Source organism: Gracilinanus agilis, chromosome 5 (genome assembly GCF_016433145.1).
Source record: "Gracilinanus agilis isolate LMUSP501 chromosome 5, AgileGrace, whole genome shotgun sequence".
In the NCBI taxonomy this organism is placed as follows: domain Eukaryota; kingdom Metazoa; phylum Chordata; class Mammalia; order Didelphimorphia; family Didelphidae; genus Gracilinanus; species Gracilinanus agilis.
In genome coordinates, this window is record NC_058134.1 from 68,456,234 (window position 1) to 68,479,768 (window position 23,535).

Genomic DNA, 23,535 nt, shown 5'->3' on the forward strand with positions numbered 1-23,535 from the left:
GAGTAAGGTCAAGCATTCTCCCCTTATTCCATCTTCTCCTCTATTGTATTGATTCTCATGTGTACCCTCATGTGAGATTATTTACCCTTTTCCATGTCTCTTTTTCTCTTCCCCCAGTATGTTCCTTTTTCTTGTTACTTAATTTTGTTTTCTTGGATATCATCCCATAATATTTGACTTACTCCTTGCATTCCATCTATATATATTTCCATCTCAGGGCCTTTTAGTGATAAAGTTTTAATATCTCAAAACCCTAAGTGTCTTCATACTTTAAGTACTTTAAATGTCTCAAGTATTGTCATCATTTTAACTATGTTAATTGACACCTTCTCATGTAGAAGTATAATCAATTTAACAAGTTCCTTAAGTTTCTCAAGTATCATAGATATCTTACACATCTTAATCATTACTTTCCCATATACAAATGTAATCAGTTTAAGAAGTACCATAAATATTTCATGAGTCACAGAGATCTTGAATATTTTAATTATCACCTTCTCATGTAGGAATATAATCAGTTAAACCTTACTGAATCTCATGGGATTTCACTTTTCTGTTTACCTTTTTATACTTATCTTGAATATTGAATTTGATCATTGAGATTTCTGTTTTGTTCTGGTCTCTTTGTCAGGTATGCTTGGAAATCCTATTTTTCATTAAATTATTATTCTTCCCCTACCCCCATTCCACCCCACCCCATAGAATTATTCTCAATTTCTCTGGATAGATGACTCTAGGTTGTGATCCAAGATTTTTGCCTTTTGGAATATCAGCTTCCAAGGTTTCCAGACCTTTAAGGTCAAAGCTGTTAGGTACTGTAATCCTTGACTGTGGTTCAATGATATTTGAATTTTTTTTTTCTAGAGACCTGTAGTATTTTCTCCTTGACGTGGGAGTTCTGGAATTTGGCTATAATAGTCTTGGAGTTTTTTATTTTGGGATATCTTTCAGGAGGTGTTTGGTGGATTCTTTCAATTTCTATTTTCCCCTCTTGTTCAAGTACATGAAGGTAGTTTCTCTTTATGTTTCTTGCAGTAAAGTATCCAAGTTCTTATTTTTATGATAACTTTCAGGTATTCCAATGATTCTTAGGTTATCTCCCCTGGATCTGTTTTTCATTTCAGTTGTTTTTTCTATTGAGACAGTTCAGCTTTTCTTCTAATTTTTCATCCTTTTGAATTTCTTTGATTATTTCCTGATGTCTTAGAGAGTCATTAGCTTCCATTTGCTTATTTTAATGTTTAGGACTTTATTTTTCTTTATTGGGCTTTTGTTCTTCCTTTTCCATTTGGCCAAATTTTATCTTTTAAGGAGTTGTTCTTTTTAGTGTATTTGGGGACCTCTTCTCCATTTTTTGCCAATTCTAGTTTTGGAGGATTTGCTTTTTCAGTGAGATTTGTTAAAACACAGGAGAAGGAGCACAAGGGCAGCAGCTTTGTAGTACTGGATAATAGAAGAGGGCTGTGTCCCCTCAGCCTGACAGGCTCTGCTGGACTGAGCCTGCCAACTGTCTTCTTTAACAGTTGCCCAAACCAAGTAACCAAGAAGGAGTTGGGTGTGGGTTGACAAGTCCTTTCACCTCTTGACTTGAGGTTGGGTTTGTTGTTGGTATGGGCTGGTATTAATACTGGATGGATAACGCTGTAATTCTGACTGCGTGAAATAAGGTTCCCCTCCCTGATCGCTTGGATGGTCACTAATTAAGAAAGGTATTCCAATCTTTAGTTGAACTTAGTAATAAGTAACAAGGTTTATTTCTCACTTAACAAGGGGTCAGGAACAAGAAATGGGGTAAGAGGTTTTAGGGATGCCAAATCTAAGCTAATTTAAAGTAAGTAATCAGAAATTATAGATGCTGGTAGATCGATGAGAGGCTGGAGCTTCTTCACCCTCTCACGAACCCTAGCTTGACCTGGTTGGAGCCAGACCAAAGGATAGGGAAGGCTATTGATGTTCTTCTTAGATGGTTGTAATGTTGTTCTCTCTCAGCTCTATTGACAACAGGTATGATAGCTCTCTAGGTCTCTCAGGCAAGGAAGCTAGATTGCAGGTACAAAGGCCTACCCACCTTTCTGAACCACTCTCCACCCAAGAATGCTCCAGAATGAGCTTCTCTGTGCTGTGCATATTTATAGTGTTGGTTCCAACTGCCTTTTGGCCTTGGCTCATGCCACCTGGGTGCATTCTGAGGGCTTCAACCAACAATCCTGTCACTCAAGATGATTTCCATTTTGTCCCAGAAATTCCTTATAACAGTTTTTGTATATTTTTTGCCATGCTGTTGACTCTTCCTCTCATTTCCCCCCTAAGTTTTCTTTTATAATTTGGTTTTTTAAAGTTCTTTTCAAGCTCTTCCAAAAAGTTCTTTTTGAGCCTAACATTCTTTCACTTTCTTTTAAAGCTTTGCATGTTTCTGTTTGGGTATTGTCATTCCTTTTCTGAGTTATTCTTCTGATCTTCCCTGTTATTAAAGTAACTGGAGTCATGTTTTTCCCTTCTGTTTTGCTCACTTTACAAATTTTTTTCATGATTTTGCTTATATGTTGAAGTTCAAGACTCTTCCTAGGGTGGAGGGAGTAACTTCCCTGGGTTCCACTAGGTACTATGTGCAGTTGATTGAGCTGGATTCTTACTGCCTAGCTTCCAGTTCTCCCCAGGTAGGCACCTGACTAATTCTCTTTCTCCTGGTTCTTCAGGTGATGAGTGCACTTCACTTCAGCATGTGCTGACCGATCTGCTCCTCAATGTGTGCTAGGCTGCTCTTCACATTGTTAGTTCTGATACTTTCCCTCTTATCTCAGTGAGATGAATTTTTCCTGCTGTCAATCTTTGCTTTCTTGTATTGAAACACTGTGTCAGTCTGTCTTTTCTTGGTTCTACTGCTCCAGAATTTGTTTTGAGACTTTTTTGTTTGGTTATTTGAAGGTGGGTTGGGCGAACCCAAAGCATTTATTATTTTGCGATCTTGCCTCCCAGAACTGATAACCCATTAAAAAAAGTGAATCTCCTGATGGAGTAAATAAAAAGAACACCTTGTATACCTCTGTAATAGGCAGAAGGTGGTGTTCTGAGCCTTGACCCAGTATTACATACTAGCAATTTAGTTTTATTAATATCAGTAGTTATTGTTTTCATTTTGAAGACAACATATTATTGTTACTAAACTCTGCTAGTGGGGAAATATTTGGAAAGAGACTAGAAGCATATTGGATAGAAATTTGAATAGCAAAGTGGGAAATCTGGATTCTTACCTTAACATCAATTAGGAACTATTAGAAACTTTTGAACAAGAGAATGGTATAAGAGGACTGATATTTGAGGGAAATGAATCTGTGAAATGTGTGGAATAGATAGAAGGGAGATGGGTGGGTTGTAGAGACAGGTTATAGGAAAATAGAAGACTTTTGGTAATGGCAACAGATTAGATGACAACAACAATAGTAATGATAATTGATAATTTTATAAATATAAAACTTTATTATTTTTAGAATATTTTTGACAGAGGCATTCTTAAAATGGAGGGGGATATTAATCTCTTCCTTTTACAAATGAAGAAGCTAAAGCACAGAGAAATCATGCTTTCTTCACTGGTACATAGCAACTAAGTGTTTACATTAGGACTATAAGTCAGGTCTCTTCCTATGCCTACTCTAGTGCTGCTTCACCTATATCATTTTGACCTATATTACTGTCTTTCCATTACATGATTTCACAATAATATCCATGACTAGTAAAGAATAGAAGGAAATGATGGATGAAGAATATATTGTGAGGAAAGTAATGATATAATTTGGTGGGTGATGGGAGTTATGAGTATAAAAGGAATTAACTATGAATCAAGGAACCTTTGACCTTGGAAAATAGTGGTGCCATTAACAACAACAGCAAAATATCAGGATAGTGAATGGTTTTGTGTGAATGGCAATGATTGTTTTTATTCACATACAATTTGAGATTTACAAAATATCCAAGTAATTAAAAATATTAGCACTAAATCTTCTGCCTTGACTGCTTCTTTCATTAAACGAAAGTGTGTAGTTTTTAATACATACTATCATGTGTCATTGTGTTTGATTAAACCAGACTGATGTAAAAGATAATTCATAATGGATGTTTAGACATAAAAGATAAAAGTAATTCACATAAATTTTATGGTTCTCATTTTCTACTTTAGGATTATCATTAGTCACCTTTTGTTTTTAGCAAAAATAGGTAACTAAAAATCTTGCATTTTTCCATCTTTTATCTTATCAAACTACACCATTATTTAATTTTTTTCTTCATTGTATTCTAATATAGAAACAAATAATGAAAGACCTCTATTTACCAAGCTTTTTGTTACAAGACAATAGGTAATTAGTCTCCAGATAGTGAATGTAGACATTTTTGTTTCAGAACAAATATATCTAAGTCTATGAAAGGTTTTATGACTTCTTGAATGAGGCAGCCTTCATCTATATTAGATTGAACAAGATGATGTTAAATGAAAAAGTAGCTCCAAAGCAGATGCAAGAATTGCTGCTAGTGTTTTGTGAGCTTTCAAGTATGAAAGAAATAGAAAATATTTTTGAATATTTAAGCCCCCACTAAATTGTCTCATGCCTTCTAGGTCCTAGCGCAGTTCTTTTGACCAAAAAGGGGAACAATTTTTTTCTCATCCTTAAATGCAACTTTCATCTTGTAATTTCAAACTGATCACCTTGAAAAAGACCATAGGTTGGAACTGGACTCATGAGCATTCTCTCAATGGAATTGAATCTCTACCACAAAAGGAGGAATTACAACTGAATTATCTAGCTGCCTATCAAACTTATTTATAAGTTGCTTTGCAGATTGTACCTCTGTCTTCCTAGAGATTTGCAAAAAGGAAAACAGTATAATATAAGTTAGTAAGTGGCATGCTTCCCATTTTGTAGTTTGGCTTTTAAACAGTTTTAGGGCATTTCAAGATATTACTTACAGTTATCTTAAAAATAAGTGTCTTGATTTCTATCACTAACTCCACTAATTGTTGATTTCTCTGATGGTTCTTCCAAAAGGGACTGAATTGTCATTAGAGTTGTGTCAGGGTCAAGTAATTTGATGAGAGGAACATCCACCTTCCTGTCTTGGAAGAGTTTATTTTGTAGGGTCATAGCGGACATAGAGTCCATGCCGAGTGACATGAGAGATGTGTTCATTGTAATGTCTTTGAGATTAGTATTACTGAGCTCGCTTATTAGAGAATAGATATAATCTTGAGTTGCCATTGGTGACGAATCTTGATGAACTATCCCATTAGGCTCAGCCAATGTGTTGTATTCATTCTGCAAAAAATTAGCAAACCGAATTTTGAAAGCTGGAACCTGACTAAAGAAATAATTCTTCAGTGCCTTGAAATCAAACTTAACTATTGCTTGCTGAGGATTATTTAAAAGTAAGCTTTTTTCAAGGTATTCATAAACTTCAGATGTCTGAAGAGTAAGTATCCCCTTGCTTGCTAAAAACTTTTGAAGATTGTCTTTGTTTAGCAATAGTCCAAGGTTCAAAGCACCCCAGTTAATGGATTGACCAGCAAGACCACAGTTCCTCCGATAATGGCAGAAGAGGTCTAGGAAGGAATTAGCAGCAGCATAATTTGCTTGGGTTGCATTGCCAAGGAAGGAAGTGACAGATGAATAACAGACAAAATAATCCAGCTTATGTCCCCTAGTAGCATAATGAAGATTTATTACTCCTGCCACTTTGGGACTTAGTACTTTCTCAAAGCGACTGACATTTAGAGCTTCAAGATGTGCATCATCCAACACGACTGCACTGTGGAACACACCTTTGATTGGAACCTTGGGAAAGATGTTGCCAATGGAACTGATCACCTTGTTCACATCAGAGTGAAGAGTCACATCACACTGCAAGCTGATGATCTTGCAGCCTTCATTCTGTCTTTCCATAGACTGCATTTCCAGTTGTTGCTCAGCATTTGGACTTCTTCTTGAAAGAATCACCACAGAGCCGCCCCCCTTCTGGGCAATAAATCTGACTGTTTCAAAGCCAAGGCCAGAGAGTCCTCCTGACACAATATACACTGCATTTGACTTAAACAGTTTCTTTCCTGCTGCATTCTTAGGTATGTCTGAAACTTCTCTTTCTGGTGATCTTCCTCCCAACACAAGAAGTGGGATGGCCTTGCATGTGAAGTAGGAATCAGGAGCTGGCTCTGTGCATGCCAGAGACCCAGTGGGTTGAAAAAGAGAAAAGGCTAAGTTTGTGTTCTTTTTAAAAGTCATTGATTTCACCCACTGGTAGATCGCTCGATTATTGTGTATTAAAGCTGATTTCTGAAAAACCGGACTGATATTTAGGGTGTGAACCTGGATATGATCCTGACTGTTATGAAATAGCTGCTGCAGAAATTCAGGCTGGTGACTCCCATATAAAACCACCACATCTCTGAGGTTTGAAAGGTCAGACAGCATTTCTTTGGAGAAGCTGGATAACGGAGACAGAAATATGAGCGCCTGACATTCTTTCAGAGTTTTCTGTACACCGGGAGAAGGTGAGAGAAGGTTGGCTTTCCAGCCCATTTCCTTAGCTGCCAAGGTCAGCACTTGGCCTAAAGTGGATCCTGGATGAGTACAGATGACAGATAAAGGGGCAAGAGACTTTGGTCTTGGCAATATCTGAGTGAGAATTTTCCATGCTATTATGAAATATGACACACACGGTGTGTTTCTAAAAATTGGTAATTTCTTGGTTTGGAAGCAGATCATCTCAGGAATGAAGACCCTTGACGAGGCCCCAACTGGGAAGCAAGTTGCAATGTGGTCCCCAACCTTTACTTCCTTCACTCCTTTTCCAATTTTGGTTACTGTGCCACTGAAGTCCAAGGCTAGCAAGTGATGTTTTTCCATGGTGTGCTCAGTCCAGTAGAGAGTCTTCCCGAAGGTCAGACTAGAGGTGCTAACTGGAAAGTAGTCTTCTGAATGGACGCATATCCTCTCAACTTGAACTTCCACGGAGTGGTTTTCAAGGGGAATGACCTCAGGTTCTGTAGCCTGAGCAGACACATCTATTGCCTTGTATGGATTTGCTGTGTATAAAGAGAATACACCTGGTGTGTGTGTATCCTTGGGAAGTTGGGTGTCAGAAGGGAGTTCATAGGGAGTGCGCCTGATTTCATTAATGTACATTCTTCCCTGATCAATCCAGAGTTCAGGATACTCTTGCCCCTTATATTTGATCACAGCCTCTGCTAAACTTGCTATGTCCTGTGTACTTGGAAAGCTGATATCTACCATCTTAAATGTGATGTCTGGAACTTCTACGAAACAGCACCTTGTCATGCCAGAGAGAACAGGGCCAGGATTGATCTGATCAATGTTTCTTGACGTGGCTCTGTAAGTGATAAGTGTCACAGAACAAGGAGCATTTTGCCCCCTCAAGGCCAAGATAATTTGGCGGAATGTCTCACAACACTTTGCCGAGTATTTCATGATTATTGTTCCTGGGGTTTCTTCGCTGAAGTTTTGAATTCCCCACATGAACAACACATCATGGAAGCCTTCGATCTCTTTCTTCATCCTCTCCCTTTCTGACTCCTCAGAATTTTGCACTGCTTCCCATTCCTCAGATGTAATATACTTGGACTGACTGTGTAAGTACTTTTTTAGCTGTTGAGCTACTCCAAATTTGTCAGCAAATACCAGGAATGGAGGTGAGTCCATCGAATACCCAGCCACTGGCACTGGAGAGATTGGTTTCCACTTATTTTCAAACAAGAAGTCATCATTAGCAGATCCTTGTGTCATATAGGTGATGCCAACATGCTTCAGTTCTACCAAAACCTGGCCATGTTTATCTGTCAAAAATCCACAGACTTCTAAGTAGTTCTCAGTGGACTTGTTGGCTTTCATATAGATCTTCATTTCTTCTTCCAGGGGTCTGAAGACCACAAGGCTGCCTATGGAAGAAGGAAATGCAGCCTTTCCTCTAGTTTTTCTTCCTACGCTCGCCAGAACAGCTGTCATCTGCATGAAGCAGTCTAGCAACACTGGGTGAATGTGATAGTCATGCATTTCCCTTCTGGTGGCTTCGTTTACTCTAATGTTTGCAATGCCTTCCTTTAACTCATCAAAGTATGAAATGTCATCTAGTTGTTGGAAAATGGTACCATACTGAAAACCCACAAGAGAGAGGATTTCATAGAATTCCCTGATGGCCAAGACTGACTTACATCTTTCAAAGATGTCCTTAAGAGGGAGACCTTTTCTTTCACTTAAACTTCCTGCTGGTAATTTGGTAACTTGCCCTGTGGCATAAACCACAGAGGACAGAGAGAGTATTTTGAATTCTGTTGCTGTCTTTTTCCATTCAAGTTTGACTTGCAAGTCAAGGGAAGCTTGGTTTACCACACAGGGAGTGACAAAATTGATACTCAGCTCACATGCCCTTAGAGGTATCTTGGGTCTTGAACTGATCATCACTGAAGCTAAGCCAACCTCAGCAAAGAGGGCCCCTGGAACCAGAGGCACCCCATTGTTTTTGTGCTCATAAACATAGGATGCTGTACTCTGAGAGAGTGTGCAGGTGAGTTCTGAGTGGCTATTTGCACTGCTTATGAGAGGATGGTTGGCACTGCTCATGCTCTGCTGCTGCTGCTGCAGGCTTTTCAGGTATGTATTGAGGTTCTGACGATCAAACTGATATCTTGGATAGTCTGTTGGAACTGTCTTCAACCCATCATAGAACTGTGGCCAATTGAGATTATATCCCGATTCAAATAGATTTTTGACCAGAGCAAAAAGGGTCTCATAATCTTTCTCTGCTTGCAGTGCAGGCAGAACAACACTTTGTTTTCCTAATGTCTCTTTGATATTTCTTTGTAATACTTGTTTTGGGGCTATTTCAAGGAAGATTGCATTTTCCCTTCCTTGAGCTAAAGTTTGGATGGCCCGTGTGAAAGCGACTGGTTCTCGGATGTTTCTGGCCCAATATTTGCCCGTTGTAAAATCCTCTGCAGAAGCTCTTTCTCCTGTCACTGTGGAGACAATTTCCACTTCAGGCTCCTGCCTCACCAAACCCTTTATGCTCTCGGTAATGTCAGGGATGATTGGATCCATCATATGACTGTGATAAGCAGCAGGAACTTGTAACTCAAAGAGAAATATATTCCTCGCTCCAAATTGCTGAGATAGTTCTTCACGAAGGGCATCCATCGCATCAGCTTCTCCTGACAATGTGCAGGAATAGGGACTATTGAAGGCTGCAATGCAGACCTTTCCAGAGTGGGGGGCTAATGATTTTGAGATTTCCTCTATGGGAATGTTTCCAACTACCAACATTTTCCCACCAGTGACCTTTGCCTGAAAGCTGCTCCTATAGTGAATAATCTTCACAGCATCCTCAAGGGTGAGACACCCCGCACAGTGGGCAGCAGCAACTTCCCCAACTGAATGCCCCACGATAGCAGAGGGCTCAATGCCCCAGAATTTTAGGAGGGATACTAAAGCCACCTGGATTAGGAAGAGGAGTGGCTGGGAGACTTCAGGTCTTGAAAAATCATCAAATTCCTTTTCTATTAAATCCAGTAGCTTGATAGGTGCATATTGGAGAAACAAATGATTGATTTCTTGGCACTTTTCCCTGAACACTGGTTCTGTCCTAAGCAAGACCTTGCCCATCCCCTTGTAATGGGCTCCATTACCACAGAACACAAATATTAATTGAGGAGTCCCCTTTGTCTGAGTTGTTTGGACTCCAGTTGCTGAATTAAGTTGTTGCTGGAGATTTTCTAGGGAAGTTGTCACAAATGCTTTTCTATATTTGTAGTTGGCATGGCTTCTTCTGCAGGCCGAGGTGTAGCTCAGATTCTGGAGAGATACGTGGTCATTCTGATGCAGTTGCTGAGCTGTGTCTTCCATCATGAGGTTGAGGGACTTACTGGATGCTGCTGAAAGTACAAATAGTTCGTAGGGTCTTTTAGAAGGCATTTTCTGGCATGACTGCTTAAACTGTCTGACAATAACATGGGCATTGGACCCTCCAAATCCAAAGCTGTTCACGCCAGCTATTCTGCCAAATTCTAAAGACTCTTCCCACTCCTCGACTTCTGTGGGGATGGAGAGATTTAACTTTTCTGCATCTATGCTACTCATACTCTCTGAATAGTGGAGTGATGGGACGATCTTTTCATGGTGCATCATCAGAAGCACTTTAATTAGGCCGGCTATTCCAGCGGCTGACTCGGTATGACCAATATTGCCTTTCACTGAACCAATCTTCAGAGGAGGAGCATTTCTAGATCTTGTTCTACCAACAATGTTGCCTATGCTTTCTGCTTCAGTCGGGTCTCCAGCAGGTGTTCCTGTGCCATGGGCTTCGATGTAACGCACAATTGATGGGTTGATGTGAGTTGAATAAATGCTCTCTAGAAGTTTCTCCTGTTGTTTCTGAGAGGGTCTGGTGATGGGAGTTACTGATCGCCCATCCTGATTCACTGCACTCATGCTGATAACACCCCAGATTTTGTTGCAGTCTTCCAGTGCCTGTACAACAGAAATATCCAGGAAAACAAAATAATTAATTTGTGAATCAACTTTTTTATCTCATATAAACAATTCCATCTAAAATTTCAACATTTAATATTTGACATAAGTAACAATATTTACAGTGATATCATGAATTAATGTAAAGAGTCTACGTGGGGCAGTTACAGTTTCTGAGTGAGGTTCCAAGTTTTACTACCAGGAAGTTTTGTGGGTCTGGACAAGTCATTTCTACTTTTGTATCTCATTTTATTATTCTGTAGCCTACTCAGTGATCCTAGATAATATGTTTCAAAACAATTTCATTCTAGATCTTACTTTTAAATATCATTTAATGAAAAGTATGGAAAGTGTCAAAACACCGTCATTAGGAACCATATAGATAAATTCACTCATAGTGTATAATGCTTCTTAATTTCTTCATCCATGATACTCGCCATTTCAATTAGTGAAGAGAATACTGATCTAAAAGTTGGGAACCCCTGGATTTAAATCCTGCTTCTGACCCGTGCTTTCTTTGTGACCCTGTGCAAGTCACTAATCCTCTCAATGCCTGAGGCAACTCTGTAATATTAAAAATTGTAAAGATTCTGGCTACTTCCAATGGTAGAGGTAGTTTCTTGACCTTTGAATTCCCTATACCATTGAATCTGTGGATGCAATTTTTATGGTACTGACAGAAACCAGTGTTTTAGGTGTTTTAGTTGAAAAATATTTGTGTTTTCTTTTAGAATTCCCTTTGTCTTGTGTTTAAATGCCTCTGTAATTTTGCAATAATGGTGAAAGAATTAAAAAATTAAGGTAACAGATTACATTGCTCAGTAGTAACACCATAAATTACCACATACTACTAATTACTTAAAATTTTTTTTCTTCTGTTCCTGGGATTCATTAGAAGAGCTAGGTTCATTGATGCTTATTTCACATGTAGAATCTTGATCATTAACACTATAATCTTTTTTCTCTTCAAACATTCTGATTTTATCCATTTTCTTTTAATGAGCTTTTATTGATGTTAATATTAAAAAAGAAAAACATATACTATTTATTTCTCATCTTCTGCTTGAGTCAGACTTAAGGTACTCTCTGATTCATATATGATTGAATGTCTTGAGTGATGGGCTTTTATGAATGTGGAATGAATCTTTCATCTTCAGTGTGAAACTTTTTTAGGTTTCCAAATCTCTAACTAATGGCATAGGTCAGAACATTTTGTAGGATACCTTTTTTGAATGTAAGGCTTATTTAATTCTGCAATGAATGGAAATTATATAATTAATTATATCATTTTTCCTCTGAAAGTGCATTAGAGGTCAGCTAAGTTGATCCTCTCATTTCACTGTAGATGAGCTAATTGTTAAGTGACTTATCTAGGTCATACACCTAGTTAGTATTAAGTCCAAAATGATAGCCAAGTTCTCTGAACTCTTGGTATTGTGGTTCTTTTCACCAGCATTATATTGAGAATCAGATTAGGATTTTAGAATTTTCTCTTTAGTTCTTGATGGAAACTAGAACTTTTAAAAAATTAATTAGTGGATTGACCAACATTTTAGAATTTTAATATTAAAGTTTTAAGGTTGAGATAATTTCAGTAAAATACAAAAGAGGACCTTAGACTTTGGCCTTTTACTTTACAGCAAGGATATTAATTTGTATCTGTTTCATCACTGCACTGTCTTTTAAAATAGTAGATATATTGACATATAAGTAAGTCCTCATTTTATATAACCAATATATTCCAAAGGCATAAGTGGAAACTCATGCGTAATAGTGAAGTTAACCATATTACTTAAGTAGTTCTTATACAAACATACCTGGGCACTTTAGGACTTTTCTTATGTTCATCAGAGCCAACAGCTTTGCTACTCTTATTCTTTGGGACCATTATAAATAACTGAATGTTGTCTAAAACACAATGTGTTACAAGTGAGATTTCCAGACAAAGACTAATATAGGAGTTAAGATTTGGAAGAAAACAATGTAATAACTCTGACTAATGCTTCTCAGAGTGAGAAGGAGCTTGATGTGATGAACTGCTGTGAAACTTTACTCCTCTTGGGAAAATGGAGTGGACTTAGCACATAATTAAAATGTTTTTATTTTATACATTTTCTGCCATTATATTCCAATCATGTATGCCTGAATTCACATGTATTGAGTTCATGTAAAATGAGATACTACTGTACTTTGAAGTCTGTTAAATATTTTCAGAGTGAATATCAAAGACATGTCTCTAATATTGCTATATAATTTTTCTGTTTAGGGGTTTCTTATAAAAATGGTCTAGATAGAAATTCAGAGGAGCCTGAGTTACCCACATCTCTTCCAAAAACTAAAGAAGAGAAAAATTGTTTATAAATATGAAGAAAATAAAAATTACCCAAAACAGAAAGCGAACAAAGAAGAGCAGACTGTCAATGTGGTTTTTAAAAGGCAATACTAACTATGGAGAGATACTAAGGAAAATAACCCTAATATTACTGGAATCAATATAAATAGAAAACATGCAAGAAATTTGAAAATAGCCTTACGTGGATAAATAAAAGTGAAAAAATAAGTAAAAATTGTACTGACAAGAACATCAGAAGATCAAGTAAAAGATTTTACAGAAATTTTAAAAAGTCATAGGAAGAACTTAAGCTAGGACTACAAAATGGTATATGGATTAGGAGGCAATTCTCATAAGACTAGTTGAGTTTTATTCAATTTAACATGCATTTCTGTGGTGGTTCTCACATGTTATTAGCACTATGCTCAGTTCTGGGAATCTAAAGAAAAAAATCAAATATCACCTGCCTTTAAGGAGGTAATGTTCTTCTAGGGATATATTAAAGATATATTAAAAATATATTAGGGTTAGATATATTAAAGATATACTAAAAGCTGAAGGAGTCAATAAAATAAATCAAAATGGACTTGTAGACAAATAGCAGAAAATGGAATTGCATACAATAGAAACAAATGGGAAGAAAATGGGTTGACAAAATTATCCAAAGAAATAAAAAAATATTCAGAGATAAGCAATAGTACTGGAGGATAGCTTTATACTCCAATACATTTCTTCCCTACCTTTCAAAGTTGTATGTTGTGAAATGTGAAATGATTTCTTACCTGGTGCCCTATGCTATATGCCATGATGTAAATTCTTATTGTGTAAATAGAATCAATTAATGGACACTAAGTAAGACTGCATTTTCATGATAGAAACTCCAGAAAAAAAATCTTACCTTCCTTAGTGGCTTCAGTAAGGCAATGCCACAGCCTTCTCCTCTTCCATAGCCATTTGCTTTTTTAGAAAAGGGTTTACTCATCCCCTCAGGAGATATCATTTTGGCTTTACTCAATGCTACATATACTTTAGGGTCTAAAATGCAACTTGCACCTCCACAAAGAGCTGCCTCACAGTCTCCTGTATTGAAATAATAAATAAGGTAATAATTTTTTAAGTTGCCTTTTGCTATTCTTCCTGACCACCTTCCCTCCCCAGACAACTATCTTAGGACCTCATCTCAATGGTCTTATGGCAATAGCCTCCTGAATCTTCCCTGTGGGGTTTAACTTTTCCCCATTCCAATTTTGATGTCTCTCATCTACCTTTCAATGTCTGGAAAGCTTTATTGTATCTTTTATTATGTTTTATTTTATCTCACTATATATCTACTCCTTCTAGACAGATGCATTAAGAAACTTTTTATTCCACACACGTGTAACAAATTCCTTTTCACTTATATTTCTAATTTCTCACAATTCACAACTAACAGAATCTACTATCTTGAATTCAGCCAATTTTGTCACAGTGTGAGTAGTAAGATGAAACAGGAGTCTTCTCCTCCTTCCTTCCTTCCTTCCTTCCTTCCTTCCTTCCTTCCTTCCTTCCTTCCTTCCTTCCTTCCTTCCTTCCTTCCTTCCTTCCTTCCTTCCTTCCTTCCTTTCTCTTTCTCTTCCTTTCTTCTACTCTCCTACTCTCCTTTCCTTTCTTCCCTAATTAAGTCACATAGAACACTCTGTATACCTCTCTACATATGTGTTATATCTTCACTCTATATTATAATTCTTGTGAAGTATGTTTTTCTTTAGTACCTAAAAGAAAACCTGCACTAAATAAAAATTTGGTGAAATGAGTTGAGAATACCTTCTCTGTTACAGACAAAGCACTATTCTAGGTGTTGTAACAGAATACAAATAGATTTAATACACTGTCCCTGTTCACAAAAGGTTTATGGTCTAGTAAAAGACATAATCCAATACAGGTAATACATTGCAAAACAGCTTGCGATGTATTATATGAGTGATACTAGCAAATGCTGTGTTCACTCAATCCTCTGTGTCTGTACAGATAATGTGAGCTCAGCTAAATTGTTCCTCTCTCTTCAGAACCTAATTATTTCTCTATATACTTCAAGGATCTTGCCTAAAGCCTCTTTTAGGTATTCTGCTACACATTGGTCACTGCTTTCTCTAAACCCCTATAACAGGTAGAGTATACAATTCATCATTTAGCATTTGTTATATATTGTCTTACTGTGCTCTAATGCTTTCATGTCTATTGTTCTCATTTTCTTAATTGGATTGTAAGCTTCCTGAGGCTGATACCATGCCATGTACTTTAAAAAATCTCCTATGTTGTCTACTATGATTATTGATATATAGCTAATACTCAAGAAATATTCACAATTTAATTAAAGGACTACAGAAACATTTCATTTAAATGCACATATTTGATTCTATTACAATCCAATGGACATGTCCTAAGAAGAATGTCTTAGTTTTATTCCCCCAATAGGTAAATGAAAGGAACAAATTCTAATCTAGTTCCTAGTTTGCCATGAAGTACATACATGAGTGTCCAACTGGGCAATATTTTGATTGCCTGTGAGGATAAACTCAGATACAATGCTTGTGGTTACTAATATCAGATTAAAAATTTTTTTCACCCAATTTTGTCTCTCTATGCACTATCACCATTGCTAGAGTCATAATTGTTACCAATCAAAGTTACTATTAGGGGTTGGAGATCCAAAGAAGTATAAGACATAGCTCCCACCTCTAGGTCCCTTTAATCTAGTTGTGTAGACATGACACATACATTAGGAGAAAAACAACATTATCATTTAGCATGATATAGTGCATCAGTGTTTTCTAGGCTGTTCAAGTCCAAAGAAATACCTTGTTTAATTGCAAGGGAGGCATAATGTAGGGCAACAAGAGATGATGAACAGGCAGTATCTATAACAAGAGATGGTCCAGTTAAGTTAAAAACATATGAGACCCTGTTTGCAGCAATACTTGGTGGAGATCCAGTAGCATCGTAATGGTTTAAAGTCTTTGGAAAGCTTTGAATCAAATTTGCAAAGTCTTGATTCATAAGACCTATAAGAAGTGAACAAAGTTGAAATAAAAAATTAAAACAGATCCATGAGAAAGCAGAATTATTGAAATATAAACTCAAAACTTTCATTCACTTTTAAAATGTAATGAAATTGTGTGCCCTTCTCTCCTTCTTTTCTTTCTTTCCTTCCCTCCATGAATACTAAGTTAGTTTATGAAGCACTCTCTTTTCACCTTTTCCATATGTATTATATCTCTTATTTTAGTCCAAGGTATTTAAGGTAAGGGACTATGCCTTATGTATCCTCCAGAACCTAATACAACATTTTTGAATGGAGCATGCACCAAAGAAATGGATTTTTTTTTCTATTTGAATTGAGAGATTTTATGCTGTTATATACTATAAGTCTCGTACTATGCTAGGTGCTATGCAGAATATAAGGATTTATTAAGACATTTGTTGCTGGCCTCAAAAGGCTTATTGTCAAAAAAAAGGCTTATTGTCTAGTAAAGATGCTTGCATAGTATAAGTAAAACTTCGCAGGGAAAAATGTAATATGTCACATGAATGATAGTATAATGACCAAACATTCTTTTAGTTAGAGCCTGTTAACCTCCAATTTGCAGGCTGAATTTTACCCTAAGCCTTTGGTCAAGGAAGACTTATGACCCTACAGATCAATAACTCTGATAGCTTAATATCATCAGATTTGCAGCAAATCCAGTTCTAGCCACTGGGATCTTGCCAAATACAACATGATCAACATTATCTTTCATTCCAGGCTATATATAAAGGAGAAACTCTTGATAACCTTCTCTGTGCTGTAGTGCCTCTAGGATTAGGGTTCTGACTTATTCTCTCCAGTTATCTCAAACTCCTGACCCACAACTACTTTGGTTAACTGTCAAATCATCAGTGACTAGACATCTCTGATACTGACTACTGACTTGCCTGGGATTCCCTATACCAACCACTACCAGAATTCCTTTTCTTAGATCTCCAAGACTATGGCCATAGACATGTCTATGGTCTCTGCCACTCATCTTCTGATATGCTGTCCTATAATTCTACCCATCTGCTCTGAATCCTTATGGTACCCACTTGTAGGACCTCTCTGGATTACTTGCTTACTTTCTTTTTTTAAACCCTTACCTTCCGTTTTGGAGTCAATACTGAATATTGGTTCCAAGGCAGAAGAGTGGTAAGGGTAGGCAATGGGAGGTCAAATGACTTGCCCAGGGTCACACAGCTGGGAAGTATCTGAGGCCAGATTTGAACCTAGGACCTCCCATCTCTAGGCCTGGCTCTCAATCCACTGAGCTACCCAGCTGCCCCCTGGATTACTTTCTCTGTTCCAGAGAATCCTTCAAGTTCTGTTGATTCCAGCCTACAATCCTACTAAATAGTCTCTATGTATTAATTGCCTCCTTTCTCTAGTCCATCCTTCAGCTGCCAAAGTGGTAGTCCTGAAAAACATATCTCATCATGTCAGTTGCTTGCTAAACTCTGGTGGTCCCTTCTTAACTCTAGAATGAAATGCAAACTGCTATGTTTGGGCTTTAAAGCCTAGCACAACCTGCTAACGATCTACCTTTCCAGCTTTATTATGCATAAGTCCCATTCATATAGTCTTTGGCTCTGACAAACTGGTCTTTGTGCTTTTACTCCCTCTCTCATATTTATGACCTTGGACAGCTCCAGAGCTGGAATGCACACATTTACTTCTTAACATTCTTAATTTAAAGCTCAGTTTAAATTGAATGAGGACTTTCTTGATCCCTTTCCTCTAGTAACCAGTGTCTCCAGACAAAAAATTACATTTTATTATTTTTCTTTATTTAATATGATCTTACTAAATAGCTTGTCATTTTACCAGGTAAAATGTAAGTTCTCCGAGGACAAAGGCTGTTTTATTTTTGGCTCTCTTTTCAAGGATTAGCATAGTGTCCTAAGTTGCTTACCAAATATATGTATATTGACTGACAAAAGCACTCAGAAGATAGGACGTAGAAGGTGATGGAGGTAAAATGCTTGGAGACTAGGCTCCAGAAGAATGAGAGATTACTTCTTATTAGAGTAGTTAGAGAACATTAATTAAAGATGTAGCATTTAGGAGCAGTTGGATGGCTCAGTGGACTGAGAGTCAGACCTAAAGATGAGAGGTCCTAGGTTCAAGTCTGGCCTCACATACTTCCTAGCTGTGTGACCCTGGGCAAGTCACTTAACCCCCATTGCCTAGACCTTATCACTCTTCTGCCTTGGAACCATACATACAGTATTGATTTTAAGAAGGAAGATAAGGGTTTAAGAAAAAAGATGTAGCATTTAGTCAGGAAGTTGGAAAATGAAGATGAATTAAATTGTCAAAGGGACAATGGGATTTGCTACAATGAGGCATATTTATGCTAAAAAGAGAAATAATTATCCAAAAATGGAATAAATCAAAGTTAATATCAAAAGGATTCTTACTTTAGGTAGGGATTAAGCTAAATGACTTCTGAGGTCCTTTTTGACTCAAAGTTTCCATGGTTATAAATAATCAGAATCTGCATTAAGATTCTTTTTGTTGTTGTTGGGTCTTCTGTTTTTAAAGAGGACCAGTGATATCATGGGGTGGCGTCTTGACTTGGGTATGAATTGGATTAAAATGGGACAGAGTTGCACAAAGTCATCAGCCTTTCTCTTTTGGAATCATCCAAGTCCAGAGGCAAGATAAAAGTCAAGATAACTGGTAAAGGCATGAGATTGAATGCAGTGAATGAACTCTGATGTTTGATCAAGCTCCAAGTTCTTCACAGTTTCTGGTTCAGCTGCCTTCATGGCCTTTGGGACAAATTGTTCACATCTATTCATTCTGCTGTGGAAAGTCTGCATATGCTCCTAACTTACCAGGGGGAGTGTGGCTCATCAGTTAGCCTCAACTAGGTTAAACCCATCTTCCAAGATGATTTACTAGTGTGTGGCCACTGCATATGCTATAGCTTCTTAAAGTCACAGGTGAGAGTTAAGTGCTAGCTGGACACCTAAGGTAGATGAGTAGCACTGAAAAGGGCTCAGCAAACCATCCCACCAGAGATGCTAGTCCTCCTTGAAAACCTATACATCCCAGGTACAAGGTAGTGGTAGTGGAAATAGAAAGGCAGGAATAAGTGTGAGAAAGAAGAATTGGCAGAATTTTGTTATTAGCAATGGAGAACAAAAATAAGGGAAGAAGCAGAGATGACAAGGTCGCTAGCACATTACAAGCACTTAACATTTAATGGTGGTCGATTGATTTTGTTTGGTTTTCTTTGATTGATGGTTTTTTAAGTCTTGGTAATTGAGAGAAAAATGGTGTCATCTATGGAAATAGACAAGTCAGAAGAAGGAACTAGTTAGGGGATTGAGGATATGGAAGGAAAATGGCTGTTAAATATTAATCATGTTGAACCTGAGGTTCTAGAAGTCTATCCAAAGGAAATTTCCTGCAGGCAATTGGAATGTGGAAAGGACTCAAAAAGAAAGGTCAGGGATATAATAAAAAATTTAATATGTACTTTTGGAAGTCATGAGAATGGATTAGATGTCTGAGAAAGAGATTATAGGAAAAAAAGGCTAAAGATAACATTGGAGGAGATGTTCTTATTTGGGGTAGAGAGAAAGAACATTAGCTGGGGAATATGTCAGAGAAAGAGTAGTTAGGGTGTAAGAGGAAAACCAGAAGAATGATATTGTAGTCAATGGAAGAAAGTGCTTCAAGAAATATGGAGTATTCAGTTGTATGAAATGATCCAGAGGTTAAATAGAGTGTGAAATGAAGAACTATCAGATTTGGCAATATAGAGGTAATGGTGACCTTATGAGAGAGAAATTTCAATAGAGTGATGAGGTTAGAAGCCACATTGCAGAAGAATAAAGAGTGAGTAGGTGAAGAAGAGGTGTGAAGGTAATCTTTTGAAGAATTTCTTGATGAAAAGGGTAGCCTTCTTCTGTGGTGCAGATTATCCCTTCTTTAGAGACCAGACAAATTTCATGTCTACAGGTGGGTGGGTAGACATTACTCAAGGTTTCCCAAATTCCACTGTCTTTTGACTTTGAATGGCTTTCCAGAAAAGTGGCAGCCTAGCAGACAGTCAAAGAAAGAAGGAAGGATCAATACTCAGAACATGTAGTGGGGAGTATTATCATAGTCCGAGGACACTGAATCCACCTGGGGTATTGGTTAAAAGCCCAAGAACAAAAGTAAAAAAAATAGAGATAAAGAATACAGTGAAGTAATGACATGCCTGGAGCCCATCAATACATTTTCTGGGTTTCTCCTTCTTTCCTGGGACTGTAATCTAGGAGGTCACCCGGGGAGACTTTGGCATAGGGGGAGGATTTCCACCCCTTTTCTCTTTGGAAAAGGAATTCATTTACCATTTTCCAGTCCATCACTTGCTTCTTGCTTTTCCCTTTAAATTTTCAGCAAAAGAGCACAAAGCCCTGATCATATCAGAGTTATGGGGATCAGTACTCAGAAACACTCAGTTTCGGTTTCTGTCTCTTTTACAAGATCATGTCAAAGCATTGTTTTCAAATGTTATTTCTTGTACTATTAGCTGTCATTATCTATAATTTGATGTTATTGTTTTAAAAACTCATGGTTTAGGAGCAGCAAGGTGGCATAGAAAGTGGTTAGCCAGGCCTAGAGACAGGAATCCTGGGTCCAAATCTGGCCTCAGACACTCCCTAGCTGTGTGATCCCAGGCAAGTCACTTAACCTCCATTGCCTAGCCTTTACCATTCACCTACCTTGGAAGATTGAAGGTAAGGGTTTAAAAAAAAACTTCATGGCCCCATACCATGAGTTTTTTTTTATTCCCCCCCACCCCACTACATCCTGAGTAGGAGAGAGCTAACTAGAATGAAGCAAATTGATTATCCATAGCTAGACTTATTTCTCTTCTCCCTCCCAATCTTCAAGTAAGTAAATAAATAAAGAACAACCCCCTAAGCAGTCTGATATAAGGGTTGGAGCCATTTTACCAAGTGGCTTTTAGTGTGTTGCTATGGCTACTAGCTTTGGAGGTGGGAAGAAGTGGCATGATCATATATATCTGAGTTTTAGCAAGGCAGCTGTTGACCAGTTTCAATGACCAGGCATTAAATTCCTATTGACCCTTTTCTTTCCTTAGAGAATATCCTTCATACCCAAATATTACAAAATAAGAAGATCTGTTCATAGCTAAAGAATGTGGTAGTGTCTAGATGATATAGGATTTTTTCATTCACATAGTAAAAACTATATATATTCTTAGAATTAGTATAAACTAGGGGCAGCTAGGTGGCTCAGTGGGTAGAGTGCTTGCCCTGGATTTGGAAGGATCTGGGTTCAACTATGGCCCTAGATACTTCCTATCTGTGTGACTCCAGGCAAGTCATTTAATCCAGATTATCTAGCCCTTCCTGAGCTTCTGCCTTAGACCTAATACTCTTATAGAATCTAAGACAGAAGATAAAGGTTAAAAGCAAACAAACACAGAATTAGTATAAACTGTTAAGATCAACAATATAGGGATGGTGGTAGGGCTGAGGAACTCTCCTAGGGAAGGCTTTGGTATGGGTAGAAGAACCATTTAGAGTTTCCTTTTAAATGAATTATTCTTGCTACCTAGATGCTAAACTCAATTACTTGGGACCTACTGAGGGTCTGAAAGGGCTATTGGTTCCCTTTAATTTTCAGCAAAAGGGCACAAAGCCTTGTTTGACTGTACTTCCGAATTGGAAGGTCTTTGAAAGAGATCACTGCTAGCATGCTATCTTACCAATAAAAACACCAATTCTGGACCCCGACACAGCCTCGATTGGGATCCCAGCATCTTCTAGGGCTCTATAGGAACATTCTAGGAGTAATTTTTGCTGAGGGTCCATGCGTTCAGCTTCTGAATCATTGATTCCAAATAACTTGTTGTCAAATTCATTAAATCTGAAAAAAAAATCCCAATTTTGTCTGAAATATTCCTGATGCCATTTATTTAAAATATTTAATTTATTAAAAATTTTTATATTTAAATTTTAATTTAAAAATATTTAATTTAATGTTTTAAAATATATTTAAATTTTAAATATTTAATATAGGAGGCAGGTTTGTGGCTGAGTGGACTGAGAGCTAGGCCTAGAAATGAGAGGTCCTGGGTTCAAATTTGGCCTCAGACATTTCTTAGTTGTGTGATTCTGGGCAAGTCACTTAACCCCCATTGCATAGCCCTTACTACTATTCTGCCTTGCAACCAATACACAGTATTAATTCTAAGTCAGAAGTTGAAGTTTTAGAAAAAATAAAATACTCAATATAACCAAGGTTTTGAAGTATTTTTGAAAGCATATACTTTTTTTTTCTTTTGTTTTGTTGCAGAAAGGATTTTAAAATCTAACTAGTTGACAATTAAAATTTGAATATACCATCAACCTAGTAAAGGGCTTTTTTAGAATTTAATTATAATTGACAGAAATCAAAGGAGTTATTAGTTTGTCTTCCTAAGTTAAGAGGCAAAGTAACCAGGACACCCATCTATCCATCAGTTAAGTATATGGCTGATACACCAACCCTGAGGCATATATTTAAAAGAAAAACATTTGTAGTAAGGCAATGATGATAAGAAAGCTGAATCAGATTCAAGTTCCTTGATATCCTTTCCTTGTTAATTCTTCAAAAGTACCTCAGGGGTCAGGAGAAATACATAACAGTACAATGTGCCAGGGAATGAAGCACACTAAAGAAAAACTCACTCTCTTTCTTCTAAGGGGTATCAGACTCCTTCTAATATTTCCTTTAATATTTAGAAATTTGAACTCACAAATCTGATAGCATTCCATACAAACTACTGGTTAGAATTTATCTCTAGTATTATAGATAAAACAATAAAACAGCCCCTGAAGACTTCTGTTTTCCATTTTTATATTTCAGTGGACTATATGAATTAAAAACAAAAATGAAAGTGACAGTGAATAGATAATTTTGACTGTTGAAAGTACATTTTGATACTTTTCTTAGGAAATTAATTTTAGTAAATCATATTTAAGGAGCCTATAAAGCTATAATTCTACTGTTATAACCTACAGACCCATTTCTCATTTCCTGTTCCCTGGAAACTGGAAATCACTGACGTGTTTGATGCTAATTTTCAGTAAAAATTTTAAATCTTATCATTAAATATATAGAGTATGAACACAGAAAAAAAAGTAATGATTACCAGAAGTCAGCATAGGTTTATAAACAGTAATTCAAGCCACATTAGTATCATTTCCTTTCTTTAAAAAATCATTATTCAATTGATAAATGAAGAGAATACATCAGAAACAGGTTATCTTGATCTGATAAAATTGCCAACAATATCTTTGTTGACAGGATGGAGAAATGGAGGATGTATGAGAGTACAAGTAGGTAGATTCTGAGCTGATATTATTCTAGAGGGGAAATTCAATCTTTTTGTTGGCAGAAGGGGATGTATATATGTAAGAAACATTATGGAGATGAAAATTGATAGGATTTAATAATTGCTTGGATATAAGAGGTGGAAGAGATGGAAAGTTAAAAAGAAAACCAATATTTTTAATTTGGAAGACTGCAATATTTCATAGAATATCACAGGATCCTAGAGATAGAAGTAACTTTAGGAGTCATCAGATCCAACTTCACTATTCCACTCCTACTTAGTG

The 23,535-nt window shown here is 37.1% G+C and overlaps 1 protein-coding gene across 1 annotated transcript in view; it reads right to left on the bottom strand.

The window, feature by feature from the left end:
* Positions 1-4,967: 4,967 nt before the first annotated feature.
* The window catches only part of LOC123249824 (mycocerosic acid synthase-like), a 29,559-nt gene continuing 10,991 nt past the window's right edge, over positions 4,968-23,535 (bottom strand). The window contains exons 3-5 of the mRNA XM_044678936.1: positions 21,642-21,802; positions 13,754-13,935; positions 4,968-10,523 (exon numbers count right to left, since the gene is read on the bottom strand). Of these exons, the coding sequence (XP_044534871.1) occupies positions 4,968-10,523; positions 13,754-13,935; positions 21,642-21,802 (5,899 nt within the window). The remainder of the gene's footprint in view (positions 10,524-13,753; positions 13,936-21,641; positions 21,803-23,535) is intronic.